The sequence below is a fragment of the Pelodiscus sinensis genome, chromosome 16, assembly GCF_052426305.1.
Source record: "Pelodiscus sinensis isolate ZL-2025 chromosome 16, ASM5242630v1, whole genome shotgun sequence".
NCBI classification, from domain to species: Eukaryota; Metazoa; Chordata; order Testudines; family Trionychidae; genus Pelodiscus; species Pelodiscus sinensis.
This window is the reverse complement of record NC_143067.1, coordinates 1,555,499-1,575,143: the sequence shown is the minus strand read 5'-3', so window position 1 is coordinate 1,575,143 and position 19,645 is coordinate 1,555,499. Positions and strand designations below refer to the sequence as shown.

The following is a 19,645-nucleotide window of genomic DNA, read 5'->3' as shown; positions in this document are numbered from 1 at the left end:
CACGCCGGCTGAGGGGCACGACGGCTCCCCAGCGGGTGGCGAGGCCGGGCCAGCACAGGCGGGTCTCTGGGAGCCTGGCGGGCGGGGGAGCGAGAGCCTGGCCCTGCAGGATGTGACAAGTCCCCCCCCCCAGCTGCCTGTCCATCCATCTGCCTCAAGCCACCGCCCGGCAGCCCCCCCCTCGGGGACTCCCCGGCTGGGCACAGCCACGTCCCCAGCAGCCGCCAGAGAGCAGCACTGCTCCACGCTGGCCGCCAGCGTCCCCCTGCCCTGGCTGTGAGGAGGGGACGCTGGGGGGAGGGCAGGGAGTGGGGGAGCCAGCTGGTGGCGGGGGGGGCTCTGGTCGCTGTGCCCCAGCCGGCGCTGGGGGCCAGGGCTGTGGGGGCCCATGCCTAGGAGGAGCACGGGCTGCGGGGGCCTGGCCGGCTGCTCCCCCGTGGCCCTGGGGCTCTCGGGGGTGGGGGCGAGGGTCCTGGGGGACAGGTCTGGCTCTGCACCCAGCTCGGGCTGCCCCCTCCTGGCCCCCCAGGTGACCCCCGACGATGCGAAGAACCACCTGCTGTTCTCCATGCTGCCCAACGGGACGCTGGTGCTGAACGGCTCCCTGAGCTACACCAGCCAGAGCACCTACTACCAGCTGCAGATCAAGGCCACGGTGCGTGGGGGGGGAACGGGGGGCGGGCGGGGGGGCCGGGGGGCTGCTGGCCGGGTCTCACGGGATCTCTGCTCCCCAGGACGGCGGGGGCCTGCTAAACAGCGCGCTCGTCCACCAGAGCTCGGTCGCCTACCTGTCCGTCAACGTGCTGGACGAGCCCGACCTGGCCCCGCAGTTCCTGGGCGAGCCCTACGTGGCCTCCGTGCCCGAGAACTGCCCCCTGGTAAGCGGCCCCGCCCCCGGCCAGACGCCCTGCTGCTGCCATGCCGCGGCCGCGATGTGGGGGGACCCTGCCCTCGGCTGGCATGGCCCATGGAGACCCCAGCTCCCAGCATGCCCTGGGCCAGGGCTGGCTGCGGGAGCCGGGGAGGCTGGGAGGGTCCCGCGCCCGCTCTGGGGGGCAGGAGCCAGTGGACCCCCTAAGAGCCGGGGGAAGGAGCTGCCGAGACCCCTTCCCCCGGGGCAAGCCAGCCCTGCGCCCCCGTCTGTGCCCGGGCAGTGGGGAGGGGTGAGCTGGGCCCAGGCGGGTGGGGGCAACGCGGGGGGGGGGGGAGGCCAGGTCCCCCCCTCACCAACTCCTGGTTCCAGGGCACCCCGGTGCTGAGCGTGTTGGCCGTGGACAGAGACAAGGGTGTGAACTACGCCGTCAACTACAGCCTCCTGGGTGAGTGCAGGCAGGGCTGGGGCTCCGCCAGCCCCCTTGGGGCCATGCCCCTTGGCGCAGGGGCCAGCGGGGGGGGCTCGGGTGCATGGGGCAGCTGGGGCAGTCACTGGGTGGATGTGTGGGGGCATGGGCCTCAGTCACACGGAGGCAGAGTTGGGGGGCCGGAGCAGGGGCCCAGCCCTGTGCAGTAGCTGGGGGGTCCCACAGCCCTTCGGCCCCACGCCTGGGGCAGGCCCTGGGGAGCAGCCGGGCGCCGTTACCCAGCCCACAGAGCAGCGCCCCAGGCAGGTGCGCGGGGAGGCCCTGGCGGGAGGGGCAGGAGATCGGGAGGCCCAGCACGCCTGCCCCCCAGCGGCACCCAGCCCACGTGGGCATGGCTCCCTGGCACGCGCGGAGCAGCGGTGCCATCCTGCCAGGGCAGCCCGGGGGCAGGAGCCGCCTGTGCGGGCCACGTGGGGCGGGGGCCGGGGCAGGCGTGATCCCCCCAGGGGACAGTCCCCCGGGGTTGTGCCCCCAGGGCCCTTGGGCTCTGCCCCCAGCCAGCCTCAGCCCCTCGCCCGTCCCCAGATGCCAGCGGGCCCTTCGCCATCAACCTCACCACGGGCACCATCACCCTGCACCGCGCCCTGGACAGGGAGCAGCTGCCCAGCGAGGAGGTGTTGCTGCACGTGCTGGTGAGTGAGGGGGGGGCAGCTGGGGGAGCCCTGCCCCCCCCTCATGCCTCCGCCCCCAGCTTCCAAGCCACGCCCCTCCCCACCCCAGCCCCTGGCCCATCCTCTCCAGTGACCCCGCCCCCAACCCCGCCCCCCCCTCCAGTGCTCTGGCCCCCCAGGACCCACCCCCTACCCTCCAGTGCCTCATCCCCTCCCCCAGTGCCCTGTCACGGCTCCCAGGTGGCACCACCCTTGGCCCCTCGGCTCCTGGGCGGACCCCCCCTCAGTGCTCCTTCTCGGGGAGCCCCCCCTCCAGCGACAGTGAGACAGCCCTTCCTCAGGGGGCCACTCCAGTGCAGCGACCCTCTCTGGGGGGCCCCTCTCACCTGGGAGGGTCGCCCCTCCACCTCCGGGACGGCGCCTCTCAGGGCCTCCAGCCGCCTTCCTCCGCCGTGAGCCCCTCGGGGGGTCCCCTCCCCCCCCCAGCGGGAATAGCGCCCCCGTTCTCCCGCCCAGAGCGACCCCCAGCCGCACCCAGCAGGAGGGGCTGTGGAGCTTTGAACAGCGAAGGATCCCTCTGGCCAGTAACTGCCGGGCACTGAGCCCCCCTGTATGTAACTCCCCCCCCGAGCCCCCAAAACTCCCCCCGTGCTCACCCCCCCGCCCGCCCCGGTGCCCTTCCCCCTTCTGCCCCAGCTGACTGGCCTGCCCTCGCCCAGGCGCAGGAGGAGAAGCTGGACATCTACGCCCAGGCGGCCCAGGCCAGCGCTACGGTGACCATCCAGGTGACCGACGTCAATGACAACAGCCCCCAGTTCTACCAGTGCGAGCTCCCCGCCTGCGACTTCGCCGCCCCCCAGACCCACTTCCAGGGCTCCATCGAGGAGCACGCCCCCGCCCGCGTGCCCGTGGGCAACCTGAGCATCGTTGCCCACGACCCAGACAAGGTGAGCGGTGCTGGGCCACCCCTGCCTCTGGGCCAGGCTAGGAGACCAGAGCTGGGGCAGGGCTGGGGCTGGGGCGGGGGCGGGGCCGGGGCCATCAGCAGGGTCAGGGCCAGGGCCAGGCCCGCTTGCTCCCCCGTAGGGTCCGGCCGGCCTGGGGCAGGCCCCCAGCTGTCTCTCTGCTCTCTCCTGGACAGGGCACCAACGGCACCTTCGAGCTGCGGCTGCAGGGCCAGGCTGCTGCCTCCTTCTCAGTCTCGCCCTCGCGGCTGACGGGCACCGGGGCGGTGCAGATCCTGGTGAAGGACCCCAGCATGGTGGATTACGAGCGGTTCCATCAGATGACCGTGGAGGTGAGAGCCACAGAGGGTGCAGGGGAGAGGACGGAGCGTGGGGGTCTCAGGAGGTGCTGCTGGGGGGGGGGAGGGGTCATCCGAGTGAATTGCTCAGGGGCTGGGCTCCTTCCCACCCAAGGCTGGTCCCCCGCCCGCCCGCCAGCCCCCTGTGCCTCCAGCAGCCGACTCCCGGCAGTCCCGCTTGCCTGGGAAGGGGCTGCCGATCCCAACGCCCCAGCCACGTCCCGGGCAATGTGTCGCTTAGCCCCCCAGAGCGGAGGGGGCCCGTCCTTGGGCCTGCAGCCTAGGGGCCGTGCGGGCCGCGGTGGGAGGGGGATGGCGTTGAAGGAATCAAACAGGCACCAACGGCAAAGCCCTGGGCTCCGGCTTGGAGCAGAGGCGGAGCCGGCGGCCGGTTCCAGCCAAGTCTCGGCTCCCTCCGCAGCCGGGAGGGGCCCTGGGCCCTTGCTCTGAGCAGAGCTCCTCTGGCAGGGAGAGCCGGCTTGGGGACCCAGTGCAGGGAGCCCCTGCTCTGCCGCGTCTGGAGTCCCCGGGCCAGGCTCCCGTGCGGGTCGGAGCGTGCCTGGGCCCATTGACCGGCGGGTGCGTCCATTCACAACGGGCTGGCCAAGCCTCCGGGGTTGTGAACAGCCGCCAGAGCAAGCCCCCAGCGCTTCCCGCACAGCCAGCGCCAGGGGCACACGCAGGCCCCCCCGGCCCTGGCCCAGGACTGGGTGCACCCCTAGAGCAGCAGTTGCAACGCTGCTCTGCTGTCCCGGGCACAGCTCAGCAGCGCCCCACTGGGCCCCGAGCCAGGCGAGCCCTGGGCCCAGCCAGCTGCTGGCCAGGGGGCCCTGCCCCCTCGCCCTGGGGCCAGCGCTGTGCTCTGCTGAGACCTGGCAGCGTGAGGCAGGCAGCGCGTCCGGCCCCAAATCCTTGGTGGCGCCCTCCTGGCAGCTCCCAGCTGGCTGCAGGGAGCCACATCCCATCGGGCTGGGCTGGTGGGGGGGGGGACCACCCTGCTCTCCGGGGGCTGCCCAAAGATCCTCCTTGGCGCCGTGCGACAGGTGCTGCCCAGCCTGCCCTCCACGTCGAGGGGCCCGGGCCCACGTCGCTGCAGGGGGGAGCTGGGCAGCAGCCCCCGCGGTCAGGGCAGCTCCAGCCGCGTGCCCCTGGCCTTGGCCACGGTCACAGGCAGCCCCACAGATAGCCCAGTGGGGCCAGCAGGGTGAAGATGGGGGGCTTGGCAGGTGTGGGTCAGACATTCCCTTCCCCGGGAGGGGGCTTGGTGGGTTTAGGGGTGACACGGCCCCTCCCCATCCTGCAGATCGTTGCCAACGACACCGGGAACCCTGGGAACTGCTGCTCCAGCGCCATGGTGACCATCCACGTGCTAGACGTCAACGACCACAGCCCCACGTTCGGGCAGGACGTCTACAGGCTGCAGGTGCTGGAGAACAGCCCGCCGGGCACCGTCGTCTCCAACGTCACGGTGAGGGAGCCTGCGGGGCAGCGCGCTCTGGGGCGCCCTGGGCAGGGGACCTTGGGGGTCCCACTGCCGCGGCACCAACGGGCTCTTCCGCCTTTTGCAGGCCACTGACCCGGACAGCGCCGACTGGGGCAGGATCACCTACAGGCTGCTGCCCGAGAGCATGTACGTCCCCTGCCTGCCCGCGGGCGCCCCAGGGGCCGGGCCGGCTGCGCCCTCACTGCCATGGGCGATGGGCCGGGCCCGGCGTGCTGGTGACGCAGGCGCTGTCTGTCCGTCCGTCCCACAGCCTGGACGTGTTCGCGGTGAACGCCAGCAGCGGGGAGGTGCTGGTGCACAACGGCAGCTGGCTGGACCGCGAGACCCGCTCGGTCTATTACGCCACCCTGCAGGCCGTGGACGGGGGCAACATGACCGGCTCCACCCTCCTCGAGATCTCGCTGCTGGACGCCAACGACAACCCCCCCGTGCTCAGCGGCTCCTACAACGTCTTCGTCAGCGAGGGGCAGAGCGTCAGTGTGCAGATCCAGGTGGGGCGGGGCCCGGGCACCTTCCAGGCCTGGCGCTGCCTCGGGAGCCTCCAGTGGGGGCGCTGGGGCCCTCCCGGGCTGTGGGGAGCCCCTGGACACCAAGCCTGGCCAGGGCCCCCAGTGGAGCCAGGGCGGAGTGGGCAGGGCGCTGGCAGGTGAGGCCGCATGGCACAGGGAGCACGGCCGGCCTGGTACCGCGGAGAGGGGCTCCCTGCCCCTGGGCCTGTGGGGAGAGCTCGGGGCTCTGTATCCCGCCCTGACGCTCCAGCGGCCTCCTTTCCAGGCCTTTGACAGTGACGAGCCGGGCACCAACAACAGCCGCCTGCGCTTCCAGCTGGAGCCTGGGCCCTACAGCACCAACTTCAGCCTGGACCCGGAGACCGGGCTGCTGCGCAGCGTGGGGCCGCTGGACTGCGAGGCCATCGACCCGGCGCTGCAGGGGAAGGTGGTGGTGACCGTGCGGGTGCACGACCTGGGTGTCCCATCGCTCAGCTCCCTCGTCAACGTCACCATCACTGTGGAGGTAAAGAGGCAAGGGATGGGGGGGCAGGCTGGGGTGGGCGGGGCCCTGCGCTTGCTGAGGGTGCCAGGCTGGGGTGGGCGGGGCCCTGCGCTTGCTGAGGGTGCCAGGCTGGGGTGGGCGGGGCCCTGCGCTTGCTGAGGGTGCCAGGCTGGGGTGGGCGGGGCCCTGGCCATGCTGTGGTGAGATATGGGGGCTCCCGAATCTCTCTGATGGGCAGAAGTATCTGTGACTGCCACGTCTGCCCCCTGCGTCCGTGTAACGAGTTTGGTCCTGTGTACACGCACCCCTTGGCGGCTGAAGGGGGGGGTCTCCCAATAGTTACTCACCTGGCTGCAGGCGAGTCAATGTCTAGTCTGTGGCCAGGGTTCAGGTCTCTTCTTTCACCCCCCTCCCCCCACTCAGGTGTGGTTTGCAGGGTGTGGGGGGAGGGCGGGGACCCAGGCCCACTCTCTCCTCGGGGACCCGGCCCAGGGACCCTATGCGTAGCCGTTACCTGCCAAGTTTCAAAGTCCATAGTTGTGGTCATGTCCATGGGCCACTTCATAGAATCACAGGACTGGAAGGGACCTCGAGAGGTCGAGTCCAGCCCCCCGCCCTCAGGGCAGGACCACTTCCCCGGGATGCCGTTCCATCCAGCCCTTCTCTAGGGCCCTGTTGCTGAATTGCCCTCGTCCGGGGTTCTGCAGAGCGGTCGCTGGCTAGCCTTTAGCCGCAGGATCTAGCGCCACTCACGTACGGGGCCCAGCTCCCCATTGGAGCTGTCCAGGGTTCTGGTGTTCCCCAGTCAGCCCAGAAGCCCCAGTTGAGCTCCAGGAAGGAACTGACAGGCCTTAGCTAGCAGCTCCTTATATAGCAGCCGGCCACGTCCTGATTGGCTGCAGCGAAGGCTGCCGCTCTACCCTGCTCGGAGGCCCTCTCCACTGCTCCTGCCACTGGCCAGGGTGCTGAAAGGCCTCCAGCGGGATGGTCGGGCTTTGTCTACCCCATCACAGTCTGCCTCTGCCGCGTCTGCCCCGGTCCAGCTGGGCACTGTGGGGCCCACTAAGGGCCTGTACTTCTCCCCTTAGGATGTTAATGACAACCCGCCCGTGTTCCTCAACGAGCCCTTTTTCTTCTCCGTGCGGGAGGGCCTGGCAGGTACGGGGGGCTGCACGGCGGGGTGGGGCATTGTGGGGCACTCTGAACCCCAGCAATGGGCCAATTGGGGGGCAGGGCTGACAGTGGGGAGGTGTGGGGCACTGTCAGTCCAGCAGCAGAGCGGGGACAGGGGCAGTGGGGACAGTCCAGGGGTGGGGCAGGGGCAGTGGGGACAGTCTGGGGGCAGGGCAGGGGCAGTGGGGACAGTCCGGGGGCAGGGCAGGGGCAGTGGGGACAGTCCGGGGGCAGGGCAGGGGCAGTGGGGACAGTCCAGGGGTGCGGCAGGGGCAGTGGGGACAGTCTGGGGGTGGGGCAGGGGCAGTGGGGACAGTCTGGGGGTGGGGCAGGGACAGTGGGGGACAGTCCGGGGGCACGGCAGGGGCAGTGGGGGACAGTCCAGGGGTAGGGCAGGGGCAGTGGGGACAGTCCGGGGGCACGGCAGGGGCAGTGGGGGACAGTCTGGGGCAGGGCAGGGGCAGTGGGGACAGTCTGGGGGTGGGGCAGGGGCAGTAGGGACAGTCCGGGGGCACGGCAGGGGCAGTGGGGGACAGTCTGGGGCAGGGCAGGGGCAGTGGGGACAGTCTGGGGGTGGGGCAGGGGCAGTGGGACAGTCCAGGGCAGGGGCAGTGGGGACAGTCCGGCAGCAGGGCAGGGATGGTGCTGACGGTTCCCCCACCCCCAGGCGCCTTCGTGGGCAGCGTGGAGGCGATGGACGCGGACCAAACCGAGGCCCATCACCGCATCTCCTTCCAGTTGGTCAGCGGCGGCGGGTCCAGCAGCTTCCTCCTGCGCTCCATCCGCCTGCGCCCAGGGCACTACCAGGGCAACCTGTCCCTGGACCCGGACGTGGCGCTGGACTACGACCGGCTGCACCCGGCGAACTTCACCCTGACGGTGCAGGCGGAGAACACGGGCACCGGCGATGTGCTCAACGTGGTGACCGCCGCGGTGCAGGTGCAGGTGCTGGACGTGAACGACGAGCCGCCCAGCCTGGTGCAGGCCTCGCTGAAGGCCGTGAGCGTGGCCGAGGGTGCCCCGCCCGGGCTGCTCACCACCCTGCAGGCCTCCGACCCCGACACCAACCACTCACTGCGCTTCCAGGAGCTGGCCACGGCCTGTCAGAAGGGTGCGGCTCCCGCGGGCCACGTGTGCCAGGGCTGGTTCTACCTGGCACCCAACGGCTCCGTGTTTGTGAACAGCTCGCAGATTGACTATGAGGCGTGCGACCGGGTGACCCTCACCCTGCGTGTGGAGGACACGCGCACCGAGAAGGGCAACCCCTACAGCAGCAATGGTGGGCTGGCCCCGCCCCGCGCGACACTGCTTGCACCAGCCACTCCCAGCAGGGGGCGCTGTGGGGGTGGGGCGCTGCCTGGGGGGATCCTGGATACTCCAGCCCCAGAGTCTCTCAGCAGGAGGGCGCTGTGGGGGGGGGGGCGCTGGCAGGGGGGTCCCTGGATACTCCAGCCCCAGAGTCTCCCAGCAGGGGGCGCTGTGGGGGGGGCGCTGGCTGGGGGGTTCCTGGATATTCCAGCCCCAGAGTCTCCCAGCAGGGGACGCTGTGGGGGGGGGCGCTGGCTGGGGGGTTCCTGGATACTCCAGCCCCAGAGTCTCCCAGCAGGGGGCGCTGTGGGGAGTGGGACACTGGCTGGGGGGGTCCCTGGATACTCTGGCCCCAGAGTCTCCCAGCAGGGGGCGCTGTGGGGAGTGGGACGCTGGCTGGGGGGGTCCCTGGATACTCTGGCCCCAGAGTCTCCCAGCAGGGGGCGCTGTGGGGGGGGGCGCTGGCTGGGGGGTTCCTGGATACTCCATCCCCAGAGTCTCCCAGCAGGGGGCGCTGTGGGGGGGTGGGGCGCTGGCAGGGGGGTCCCTGGATACTCCGGCCCCAGAGTCTCCCAGCAGGGGGCGCTGTGGGGAGTGGGACGCTGGCTGGGGGGGTCCCTGGATACTCTGGCCCCAGAGTCTCCCAGCAGGGGGCGCTGTGGGGGGGGGCGCTGGCTGGGGGGTTCCTGGATACTCCATCCCCAGAGTCTCCCAGCAGGGGGCGCTGTGGGGGGGCGCTGGCTGGGGGGTTCCTGGATACTCCATCCCCAGAGTCTCCCAGCAGGGGGCGCTGTGGGGGGGCGCTGGCAGGGGGGTCCCTGGATACTCCAGCCCCAGTCTCCCAGCAGGGGGCGCTGTGGGGGGGGGCGCTGGCAGGGGGGTCCCTGGATACTCCAGTCCCAGTCTCCCAGCAGGGGGCGCTGTGGGGGGGCGCTGGCAGGGGGGTCCCTGGATACTCCGGCCCCAGAGTCTCCCAGCAGGGGGCGCTGTGGGGGGGGCGCTGGCAGGGGGGTTCCTGGATACTCCGGCCCCAGAGTCTCCCAGCAGGGGGCGCTGTGGGGGGGCGCTGGCAGGGGGGTCCCTGGATACTCCGGCCCCAGTCTCCCAGCAGGGGGCGCTGTGGGGGGGGCGCTGGCAGGGGGGTCCCTGGATACTCCGGCCCCAGTCTCCCAGCAGGGGGCGCTGTGGGGGGGGCGCTGGCAGGGGGGTCCCTGGATACTCCGGCCCCAGAGTCTCCCAGCAGGGGGCGCTGTGGGGGGGCGCTGGCAGGGGGGGTCCCTGGATACTCCAGCCCCAGTCTCCCAGCAGGGGGCGCTGTGGGGGGGGCGCTGGCAGGGGGGTTCCTGGATACTCCGGCCCCAGAGTCTCCCAGCAGGGGGCGCTGTGGGGGGGCGCTGGCAGGGGGGTTCCTGGATACTCCGGCCCCAGAGTCTCCCAGCAGGGGGCGCTGTGGGGGGGGTGGGGCGCTGGCAGCGGGGTCCCTGGATACTCCGGCCCCAGTCTCCCAGCAGGGGGCGCTGTGGGGGGGGGCTCTGGCAGGGGGGTCCCTGGATACTCCAGCCCCAGTCTCCCAGCAGGGGGCGCTGTGGGGGGGGGCGCTGGCAGGGGGGTTCCTGGATACTCCGGCCCCAGAGTCTCCCAGCGGGGGGCGCTGTGGGGGGGGGCGCTGGCAGGGGGGTCCCTGGATACTCCAGCCCCAGTCTCCCAGCAGGGGGTGCTGTGGGGGGGGGGCGCTGGCTGGGGGGTTCCTGGATACTCCAGCCCCAGAGTCTCCCAGCAGGGGGCGCTGTGGGGGGGGCGCTGGCAGGGGGGTCCCTGGATACTCCAGCCCCAGAGTCTCCCAGCAGGGGGCGCTGTGGGGGGGCGCTGGCAGGGGGGTCCCTGGATACTCCAGCCCCAGAGTCTCCCAGCGGGGGGCGCTGTGGGGGGGGGCGCTGGCTGGGGGGTTCCTGGATACTCCAGCCCCAGTCTCCCAGCAGGGGGCGCTGTGGGGGGGCGCTGGCTGGGGGGTCCCTGGATACTCCAGCCCCAGTCTCCCAGCGGGGGGCGCTGTGGGGGGGGGTGGGGCGCTGGCTGGGGGGTCCCTGGATACTCCGGCCCCAGTCTCCCAGCAGGGGGCGCTGTGGGGGGGTGGGGCGCTGGCTGGGGGGTCCCTGGATACTCCGGCCCCAGTCTCCCAGCAGGGGGCGCTGTGGGGGGGGTGGGGCGCTGGCTGGGGGGTCCCTGGATACTCCGGCCCCAGTCTCCCAGCAGGGGGCGCTGTGGGGGGGCGCTGGCAGGGGGGTCCCTGGATACTCCAGCCCCAGTCTCCCAGCAGGGGGCGCTGTGGGGGGGCGCTGGCAGGGGGGTCCCTGGATACTCCGGCCCCAGTCTCCCAGCAGGGGGCGCTGTGGGGGGGCGCTGGCAGGGGGGTCCCTGGATACTCCAGCCCCAGAGTCTCCCAGCAGGGGGCGCTGTGGGGGGGCGCTGGCAGGGGGGTCCCTGGATACTCCAGCCCCAGAGTCTCCCAGCGGGGGGCGCTGTGGGGGGGGGCGCTGGCTGGGGGGTTCCTGGATACTCCAGCCCCAGTCTCCCAGCAGGGGGCGCTGTGGGGGGGCGCTGGCTGGGGGGTCCCTGGATACTCCAGCCCCAGTCTCCCAGCGGGGGGCGCTGTGGGGGGGGGTGGGGCGCTGGCTGGGGGGTCCCTGGATACTCCGGCCCCAGTCTCCCAGCAGGGGGCGCTGTGGGGGGGTGGGGCGCTGGCTGGGGGGTCCCTGGATACTCCGGCCCCAGTCTCCCAGCAGGGGGCGCTGTGGGGGGGCGCTGGCAGGGGGGTCCCTGGATACTCCAGCCCCAGTCTCCCAGCAGGGGGCGCTGTGGGGGGGCGCTGGCAGGGGGGTCCCTGGATACTCCGGCCCCAGTCTCCCAGCAGGGGGCGCTGTGGGGGGGTGGGGCGCTGGCTGGGGGGTCCCTGGATACTCCGGCCCCAGTCTCCCAGCAGGGGGCGCTGTGGGGGGGGTGGGGCGCTGGCTGGGGGGTCCCTGGATACTCCGGCCCCAGTCTCCCAGCAGGGGGCGCTGTGGGGGGGCGCTGGCAGGGGGGTCCCTGGATACTCCGGCCCCAGTCTCCCAGCAGGGGGCGCTGTGGGGGGGGGCGCTGGCAGGGGGGTTCCTGGATACTCCGGCCCCAGTCTCCCAGCAGGGGGCGCTGTGGGGGGGCGCTGGCAGGGGGGTCCCTGGATACTCCGGCCCCAGTCTCCCAGCGGGGGTGCTGGGGGCGCAGGGCTGGAGCCCCGGCTGGGGGCGTGATTCTGGCTAGCCTGGCCCACAGCAGGAGGAAGGGCCCATGGGGCGGGGGGCTGGAGACCTGCCTGATGCTGGGGCGGGGGGGCCGTGAGACCCGCGCTCTGTGACGGGGGCTCTGGCTTTGGCCCCTTCCCAGAGACGCTGACGATCCTGATCAGCGACGTGAACGACAACAGCCCCAGGTTCCAGCCCACGAACGAGACCTTCGGTGAGAGCCGGCCCGGGCACGGGGCCTGGGGGGCAGCTGGGCCCCGGGGCGGGGCGGGGAGCAGCTCGTGGGGCCTGGGGGGCGGGGCGGGGCGCAGCTCGTAGGGCCTGGGGGGCGGGGCGGGGAGCAGCTCGCGGGGCCTGGGGGGCAGGCTGGGGCGCAGCTCGTGGGGCCCTGCCCATCCCGGAGGAGCTAGGGACCCGGGGCCGAGACGCCGTTTCTCAGGCTTGTGCCCTCCCCAGCAGCGCCCGGACCCCCGCGGGGCAGCCCCGGCGCCAGGCCTGGCCTGAGATCCTGGGCCCTGCCGAGGGCAGCGGCACCTTCAGAGCCGGGAGGGGCCCCTGCGGCTGCAGGCCCCGGGCCCCGCCCTGGTGAGCCGAGCCGCACGCTGGGACTGAGCCTCTCTCTCCTTCTCAGTGGTGGTCCCTGAGGTGGCTCCCGTGGGCCTGCCGGTGGCTGTGGTCAAGGTGAGCCGGCCGCGTGTCTGTGCGGGGCCTGGAGCTGCGCTGGGGTACGGGTCAGCCGGGGGGGCTGCGCTGGGAGGTGGGGGCCACGCTGGGGGGCGGGGGTGCAGCCCGGGGGGGCCATGCTGAGGGGGTGGGGGTGCAGCCCGGGGGGGCCGCGCTGGGGGGCGGGGGTGCAGCCCGGGGGGGCCATGCTGAGGGGGTGGGGGTGCAGCCCAGGGGGGGCCGTGCTGGGGGGCGGGGGTGCAGCCCGGGGGGGGCCATGCTGAGGGGGTGGGGGTGCAGCCCGGGGGGGCCGCGCTGGGGGGCGGGGGTGCAGCCCGGGGGGGGCCATGCTGAGGGGGTGGGGGTGCAGCCCGGGGGGGCCGCGCTGGGGGGTGGGGGTGCAGCCCGGGGGGGGCCGCGCTGGGGGACGGGGGTGCAGCCCGGGGGGGCCACGCTGGGGGGCGGGGGTGCAGCCCGGGGGGGCCGCACTGGGGGGCCGGGGTGCAGCCCGGGGGGGCCACGCTGGGGGGCAGGGGTGCAGCCCGGGGGGGCCATGCTGAGGGGGCGGGGGTGCAGCAGGGGGGCCGTGCTGAGGGGGCGGGGGTGCAGCCCGGGGGGGCCACGCTGGGGGGCAGGGGTGCAGCCCGGGGGGGCCATGCTGAGGGGGCGGGGGTGCAGCCCGGGGGGGCCACGCTGGGGGGCGGGGGTGCAGCCCGGGGGGGCCGCGCTGGGGGGCGGGGGTGCAGCCCGGGGGCCGTGCTGGGCCGTGACAGCCCAGGTCTCCTGCCGCAGGCCAAAGACGCCGACTCGGGGCTGCAGGGAGCCGTCACCTTCAGCATCTCCAGGGAGCTGTTCCTGCAGGAGAACGGGCCCAACCGCACCCTCAGCAACGTCTTCACGGTGGCCACGGCGGCCGAGGGGGGCTTCTACGTCGGCAGCGTCCAGTAATGCGGGCGGGGGCAATGGGGCGCGGGGGGAGTGTGGCATAGGGAGGGCCGGGGGCAGTGGGGCATGGGGGGAGCGGGGCCCAGGGCAGGGGGAGCGGGGCCCAGGGAGGGGGAACAGGGGGTGCGGGGCCCAGGGAGGGGGAACAGGGGTGCGGGGCCCAGGGAGGGGGAACAGGGGGAGCCTGGGCCAGAGCAGGGGGAGCGGGGCCCAGGGCAGGGGGAGCAGGGGGAGCCTGGGCCAGAGCAGGGGGAACAGGGGTAGCGGGGCCCAGGGCAGGGAGAGCAGGGGGTGCCTGGGCCAGAGCAGGGGGAGCAGGGGGAGCGGGGCCCAGGGAGGGAGAACAGGGGGTGCAGGGCCCAGGGAGGGGGAACAGGGGGTGCGGGGCCCAGGGCAGGGGGAGCAGGGGGAGCGGGGCCCAGGGCAGGGGGAGCAGGGGGAGCCTGGGCCAGAGCAGGGGGAGCGGGGCCCAGGGAGGGGGAACAGGGGGTGCGAGGCCCAGGGAGAGGGAACAGGGGGTGCGAGGCCCAGGGAGAGGGAACAGGGGGTGCGGGGCCCAGGGAGAGGGAACAGGGGGTGCGAGGCCCAGGGAGGGGGAACAGGGGTGCGGGGCCCAGGGAGAGGGAACAGGGGGAGCGGGGCCCAGGGAGGGGGAACAGGGGGTGCGGGGCCCAGGGAGAGGGAACAGGGGGAGCGGGGCCCAGGGAGAGGGAACAGGGGGTGCGGGGCCCAGGGAGAGGGAGCAGGAGTGCGGGGCCCAGGGAGGGGGAACAGGGGTGCGGGGCCCAGGGAGGGGGAGCAGGCACAGCTTACACCCAGCCGTCCCGGCAGAGTTGCCAGCAGCCTGGACGGGTCGCTGAAGGGCCGGTACCAGGTGACGGTGGAGGCCAGGGACGGCGGGACCCCCTCGCTCAGCTCCTCGACCGTGCTGCTGGTGAGTGCGCTGCCGCCCACATGCCCAGCCAGCGCCGTGCCCGGCTCCGTGGCCACGCCCAGCCTGGCTCACCCACCCATGCCTCCCCACCCACAGATCTTCACCGTGGACCAGAGCTACCGGGTCCAGCTGGTGTTCTCCACCTCCGTGAACGAAGTGCAGGCGAACGTGGACAGGATCAAAGCGTGAGGGGCTGGGTGTGGGGCACGGCTGGGGGGCAGAGATGTCCCACCCTGAATCTGCACAGTCACCGGGGTGGCTTGCCAGGGCCTGGCCAGCCGTTCGCACCCACGTGTGCAGGCCTCGTGGCAGGGTTCACCTTTGGGACCCTGGGTGCCCAGGACATGTGGCAGGCTCAGGGCCCATCTCCCACCAAGCCCCCAGCCCACTATTCCCAGTTCTGCCTTCCCCTTGGCCTGGCACCTCCCCGCCCCCTTGTAGCATGGGCCAGGGAGCACCACGTGCCGAGCGGGGTCCTCCGCTCAGGACCAGCTCTGATGTGACTTTGGAGGGGAGAAGCTGCTGCCGCCATCTGGCTCTGGCCAGAGCATGAGACAGCCTTACACGGCACAGCCCCACGTGGCACAGCCCCACGTGACACAGCCTTACATGGCACAGCCCCACGTGGCACAGCCCTATGTGACACAGCCTTACACGGCACAGCCCCACGTGGCACAGCCCCATGTGACACAGCCTTACACGGCACAGCCCCACGTGACACAGCCTTACATGGCATAGCCCCACGTGACACAGCCCTACATGACACAGCCTTACACGGCACAGCCCCACGTGGCACAGCCCCACGTGACACAGCCTTACATGGCACAGCCCCACGTGACACAGCCCTACGTGGCACACAGTCCCACATTGCACATTCCTACGTGGCACAGACCCACGTGACACAGCCTTACATGGCACAGCCCTACGTGGCACAGCCCTATGTGACACAGCCTTACATGGCACAGCCCCGCGTGGCACAGCCCTATGTGACACAGCCTTACACGGCACAGCCCCGCGTGGCACAGCCCTATGTGACACAGCCTTACATGGCACAGCCCTACGTGGCATAGCCCTATGTGGCACAGCCTTACACGGCACAGCCCCACGTGGCACAGCCCTATGTGACACAGCCTTACATGGCACAGCCCCACATGGCACAGCCCTATGTGGCACAGCCCCACGTGACACAGCCTTACACGGCACAGCCCCACGTGGCACAGCCCTACATAGCACACAGTCCCACATTGCACATTCCTACGTGGCACAGCCCCACGTGACACAGCCTTACATGGCACAGCCCTACGTGGCACAGCCCTACGTGGAACACAGTCCCATATTGCACATTCCTACGTGGCACAGCCTTACGTGGCACAGCCCCACGTGGTACACAGTCCTACGTGACACACCGCCGTGGCACAGGGCTATGCCCCGTGACACAGCCTCACATGACATAGCCCTACCCACCTGCATCTGTGGGGGCTGAGGCAGTGAGCCCAGCCCATGTACCAGGCCCCCTTCTCTTGCTCCAGGGCTTTGACCATGGCGACGAGGACGACGGTCTATGTGGCAGCGATCCAGGCCGTGACGGAGGCCTCGCAGTCCAGGTCGGCCAGGTGCTGCGGCGTGGGGCGGGGGTGGGGGCCCAGGCTGTGGGGAGCTGTGGCTGGGCAGGTGGCAGCTGCTGGTCCTGGGCCGTGGGTCTGCAGGGAGCCGGGACGGGGTGTTGCCAGGCACTCATGGGTGCTAAAGCCAGGGCTGGGGTCACGGGGCAGGGCTGGCACCGAAGTGTCCCTGGGGGTGACGGCCTCGGGCATCCTGCAGGGCCCAGGTGAGGTCGGCGATGGAGGCGTACTTCGTGTACAGCAACGGGACGGCCCTGGAGCTCAGCGACCTCAGCATGTGAGTGGGGGAGCCAGGGGCAGAGGGCAACTGGTGGGGCGGTGTGGGGGGCACTGTGGGCAGCGGATCTGGGCAGCTGTCTGGGGGCACTGTGGGCGGAGGGGTGGGGGGCTGTCTGGGGGCACTGTGGGTGGAGGGGCGGGGGGCTGTGGGGGGCACTGTGGGCGGAGGGCGGGGGGCTGTCTAGGGGCACTGTGGGCGGAGGGGCGGGGGGCTGTGGGGGGCACTGTGGGCGGAGGGGCGGGGGGCTGTGGGGGGCACTGTGGGCGGGGGGGCAGGGGGCTGTCTGGGGGCACTGTGGGCGGAGGGGCGGGGGGCTGTGGGGGGCACTGTGGGCGGAGGGGCGGGGGGCTGTGGGGGGCACTGTGGGCGGGGGGGCAGGGGGCTGTCTGGGGGCACTGTGGGCGGAGGGCAGGGGGCTGTCTAGGGGCACTGTGGGCGGAGGGGCGGGGGGCTGTGGGGGGCACTGTGGGCGGGGGGGCAGGGGGCTGCCTGGGGGCACTGTGGGCGGGGGGCAGGGGGCTGTCTGGGGGCACTGTGGGCGGGGGGCAGGGGGCTGTCTGGGGGCACTGTGGGCGGAGGGGCAGAGGGCTGTGGGGGGCACTGTGGGTGGAGGGGCGGGAGGCTGTGGGGGGCACTGTGGGCGGAGGGGCGGGGGGCTGTGGGGGGCACTGTGGGCGGAGGGGCGGGGGGCTGTGGGGGGCACTGTGGGCAGAGGGACGGGGGGCTTTGGGGGGCACTGTGGGCAGAGGGGCGGGGGGCTGTGGGGGCAGAGGGCTGTCTAGGGGCACTGTGGGCGGAGGGGCGGGGGGTTGTGGGGGGCACTGTGGGCGGAGGGGCAGGGGGCTGTGGGGGGCACTGTGGGCGGAGGGTTGGGGGGCTGTGGGGGGCACTGTGGGCAGAGGGGTGGGGGGCTGTGGGGGGCAGAGGGCTGTCTAGGGGCACTGTGGGCGGAGGGGCGGGGGGTTGTGGGGGCACTGTGGGCGGAGGGGCGGGGGGCTGTGGGGGGCACTGTGGGCGGAGGGGCGGGGGGCTGTGGGGGGCACTGTGGGCGGGGGGCAGGGGGCTGTCTGGGGGCACTGTGGGCGGAGGGGCGGGGGGCTGTGGGGGGCACTGTGGGCGGAGGGGCGGGGGGCTGTGGGGGGCACTGTGGGCGGGGGGCAGGGGGCTGTCTGGGGGCACTGTGGGCGGAGGGGCAGAGGGCTGTGGGGGGCACTGTGGGTGGAGGGGCGGGGGGCTGTGGGGGGCACTGTGGGCGGAGGGGCAGAGGGCTGTGGGGGGCACTGTGGGCGGAGGGGCGGGGGGCTGTGGAGGGCACTGTGGGCGGAGGGGCAGGGGGCGGCAGGGGTGGGGGGCTGTGGGGGGCACTGTGGGCGGAGGGGCGGGGGGCTGTGGGGGGCACTGTGGGCGGAGGGGCGGGGGGCTGTGGGGGGCACTGTGGGCGGAGGGGTGGGGGGCTGTGGGGGTTGGGGGGCTGTGGGCGGAGGGCGGGGGCTGTGGGGGGCACTGTGGGCGGAGGGGCGGGGGGCTGTGGGGGGCACTGTGGGCGGAGAGGCGGGGGGCTGTCTGGGGGCACTGTGGGCGGGTGCTGGCCAGTGCTATCTGTGGGGGGCACTGTGGGCGGAGGGCGGGGGCTGTGGGCGGAGGGGCGGGGGGCTGTGGGGGGCACTGTGGGCGGAGGGGCGGGGGGCTGTGGGGGGCACTGTGGGCGGAGGGGCGGGGGCTGTGGGGGGCACTGTGGGTGGAGGGGCGGGGGGCTGTGGGGGGCACTGTGGGCGGAGGGGCGGGGGGCTGTGGGGGGCACTGTGGGCGGAGGGGCGGGGGCTGTGGGGGGCACTGTGGGCGGAGGGGCGGGGGGCTGTGGGGGGCACTGTGGGCGGAGGGGCGGGGGGCTGTGGGGGGCACTGTGGGCGGAGGGGCGGGGGGCTGTGGGGGGCACTGTGGGCGGAGGGGCGGGGGGCTGTGGGGGGCACTGTGGGCGGAGGGGCGGGGGGCTGTGGGGGGCACTGTGGGCGGAGGGGCGGGGGGCTGTGGGGGGCACTGTGGGCGGAGGGGCGGGGGCTGTGGGGGGCACTGTGGGCGGAGGGGTGGGGGGCTGTGGGGGGCACTGTGGGCGGAGGGGCGGGGGGCTGTCTGGGGGCACTGTGGGTGGAGGGGCGGGGGGCTGTGGGGGGCACTGTGGGCGGAGGGGCGGGGGGCTGTGGGGGGCACTGTGGGCGGAGGGGCGGGGGGCTGTCTGGGGGCACTGTGGGCGGGTGCTGGCCAGTGCTATCTGTGGGGCGCCAGGGCAGGGCCGAGACGGGCCGTCTGGGGCAGCACAAGGGGGCTTCCCATCCGTGTTGTGTCCTCGGCAGAATGGTCCAGAGCCACCCGCAGGCCCTGACGGAGCTGATCCAGCTGGGACTGACCATTATCGTGAGCTGTTTGGCTGCGACGCGCTGGGCAGGGCGGGGCAGGTCGGGCTGGGTGGGGTAGGATGGGGGCAGGGCAGGGTGGGGCAGATTGAGGCAGGATGGGAGGGTAAGGCTAGGCAGGGTAGGGCAGGTAGGGCTGGGTGGTGCAGAGTAGGATGGGGGGCAGGGTGGGGTGGGGCAGGTTGGGAGGGTAGGGCAGGGTGGGTTGAGCTGGGCGGGGTAGGATGGGGGCAGGGCAGGTTGGGAGGATAGGGCTAGGTAGGGCAGGGCAGGATGGGGGCAGGGCGGAGCGGGGCAGGATGGGGGGCGAGGCAGGGCAGGATGGGGGCAGGGCGGAGCGGGGCGGGACGGGGCAGGGCAGGATGGGGGGCAGGGTAGGGCAGGGCGAGGCAGGGCAGGATGGGGGCAGGGCGGGGCGGGACGGGGCAGGGCAGGATGGGGGCAGGGCAGGATGGGGGCAGGGCGGAGCGGGACGGGGCAGGGCAGGATGGGGGGCGGGGCAGGATGGGGGCAGGGCGGAGCGGGACGGGGCAGGGCAGGGCGGGGCAGGGCGGGACGGGGCAGGGCGGGACGGGGCGGGGCAGGATGGGGGCAGGGCAGGATGGGGGCAGGGCGGAGCAGGACGGGGCAGGGCAGGATGGGGGCAGGGTAGGGCGGGGCAGGATGGGGGCAGGGCGGAGCGGGCGGGGCAGGGCAGGATGGGGGCAGGGCGGAGCGGGACGGGGCGGGGCAGGATGGGGGCAGGGCGGAGCGGGGCGGGGCAGGGCAGGATGGGGGCAGGGCGGGGGGGCGGGACGGGGCAGGGCAGGATGGGGGCAGGGCAGGGCGGGGCGGGGCAGGATGGGGGCAGGGCGGAGCGGGGCGGGACGGGGCAGGGCAGGATGGGGGCAGGGCGGAGCGGGGCGGGACGGGGCGGGGCAGGATGGGGGCAGGGCGGGGCGGGGCAGGATGGGGGCAGGGCAGGAGGGGGGCGGGGCAGGATGGGGGCAGGGCAGGATGGGGGCAGGGCGGGGCGGGGCAGGATGGGGGCAGGGCAGGATGGGGGCAGGGCGGGGCGGGGCAGGATGGGGGCAGGGCAGGATGGGGGCAGGGCGGGGCGGGGCAGGATGGGGGCAGGGCAGGATGGGGGCGGGGGGGCGGGGCAGGATGGGGGGCAGGGCAGGATGGGGGCAGGGCGGGGCGGGACGGGGCAGGATGGGGGCAGGGCGGAGCGGGGCGGGGCAGGATGGGGGCAGGGCAGGATGGGGGCAGGGCGGGGC

General features: G+C 73.5%; 1 protein-coding gene across 2 annotated transcripts in view; it reads left to right on the top strand.

Annotated features, from left to right (window-relative positions):
- The window catches only part of CDHR2 (cadherin related family member 2), a 28,124-nt gene that overhangs the window by 5,327 nt on the left and 3,152 nt on the right, over positions 1 to 19,645 (top strand). The window contains exons 8-27 of one of the 2 annotated variants that reach the window (XM_075900708.2): positions 530 to 655; positions 735 to 878; positions 1,244 to 1,319; positions 1,887 to 1,993; positions 2,692 to 2,919; positions 3,114 to 3,269; positions 4,579 to 4,743; positions 4,844 to 4,905; positions 5,030 to 5,270; positions 5,554 to 5,793; positions 6,861 to 6,930; positions 7,613 to 8,224; positions 11,674 to 11,745; positions 12,163 to 12,212; positions 12,987 to 13,138; positions 13,971 to 14,073; positions 14,170 to 14,258; positions 15,603 to 15,677; positions 15,895 to 15,972; positions 18,327 to 18,387. In XM_075900708.2, coding sequence (XP_075756823.2) covers positions 530 to 655; positions 735 to 878; positions 1,244 to 1,319; positions 1,887 to 1,993; positions 2,692 to 2,919; positions 3,114 to 3,269; positions 4,579 to 4,743; positions 4,844 to 4,905; positions 5,030 to 5,270; positions 5,554 to 5,793; positions 6,861 to 6,930; positions 7,613 to 8,224; positions 11,674 to 11,745; positions 12,163 to 12,212; positions 12,987 to 13,138; positions 13,971 to 14,073; positions 14,170 to 14,258; positions 15,603 to 15,677; positions 15,895 to 15,972; positions 18,327 to 18,387 — 2,907 coding nt within the window. Of the gene's footprint in view, positions 1 to 529; positions 656 to 734; positions 879 to 1,243; positions 1,320 to 1,886; positions 1,994 to 2,691; positions 2,920 to 3,113; positions 3,270 to 4,578; positions 4,744 to 4,843; positions 4,906 to 5,029; positions 5,271 to 5,553; positions 5,794 to 6,860; positions 6,931 to 7,612; positions 8,225 to 11,673; positions 11,746 to 12,162; positions 12,213 to 12,986; positions 13,139 to 13,970; positions 14,074 to 14,169; positions 14,259 to 15,602; positions 15,687 to 15,894; positions 15,973 to 18,326; positions 18,388 to 19,645 lie in introns of both variants that reach the window. The other variant, XM_075900707.2, reaches the window with a different exon arrangement.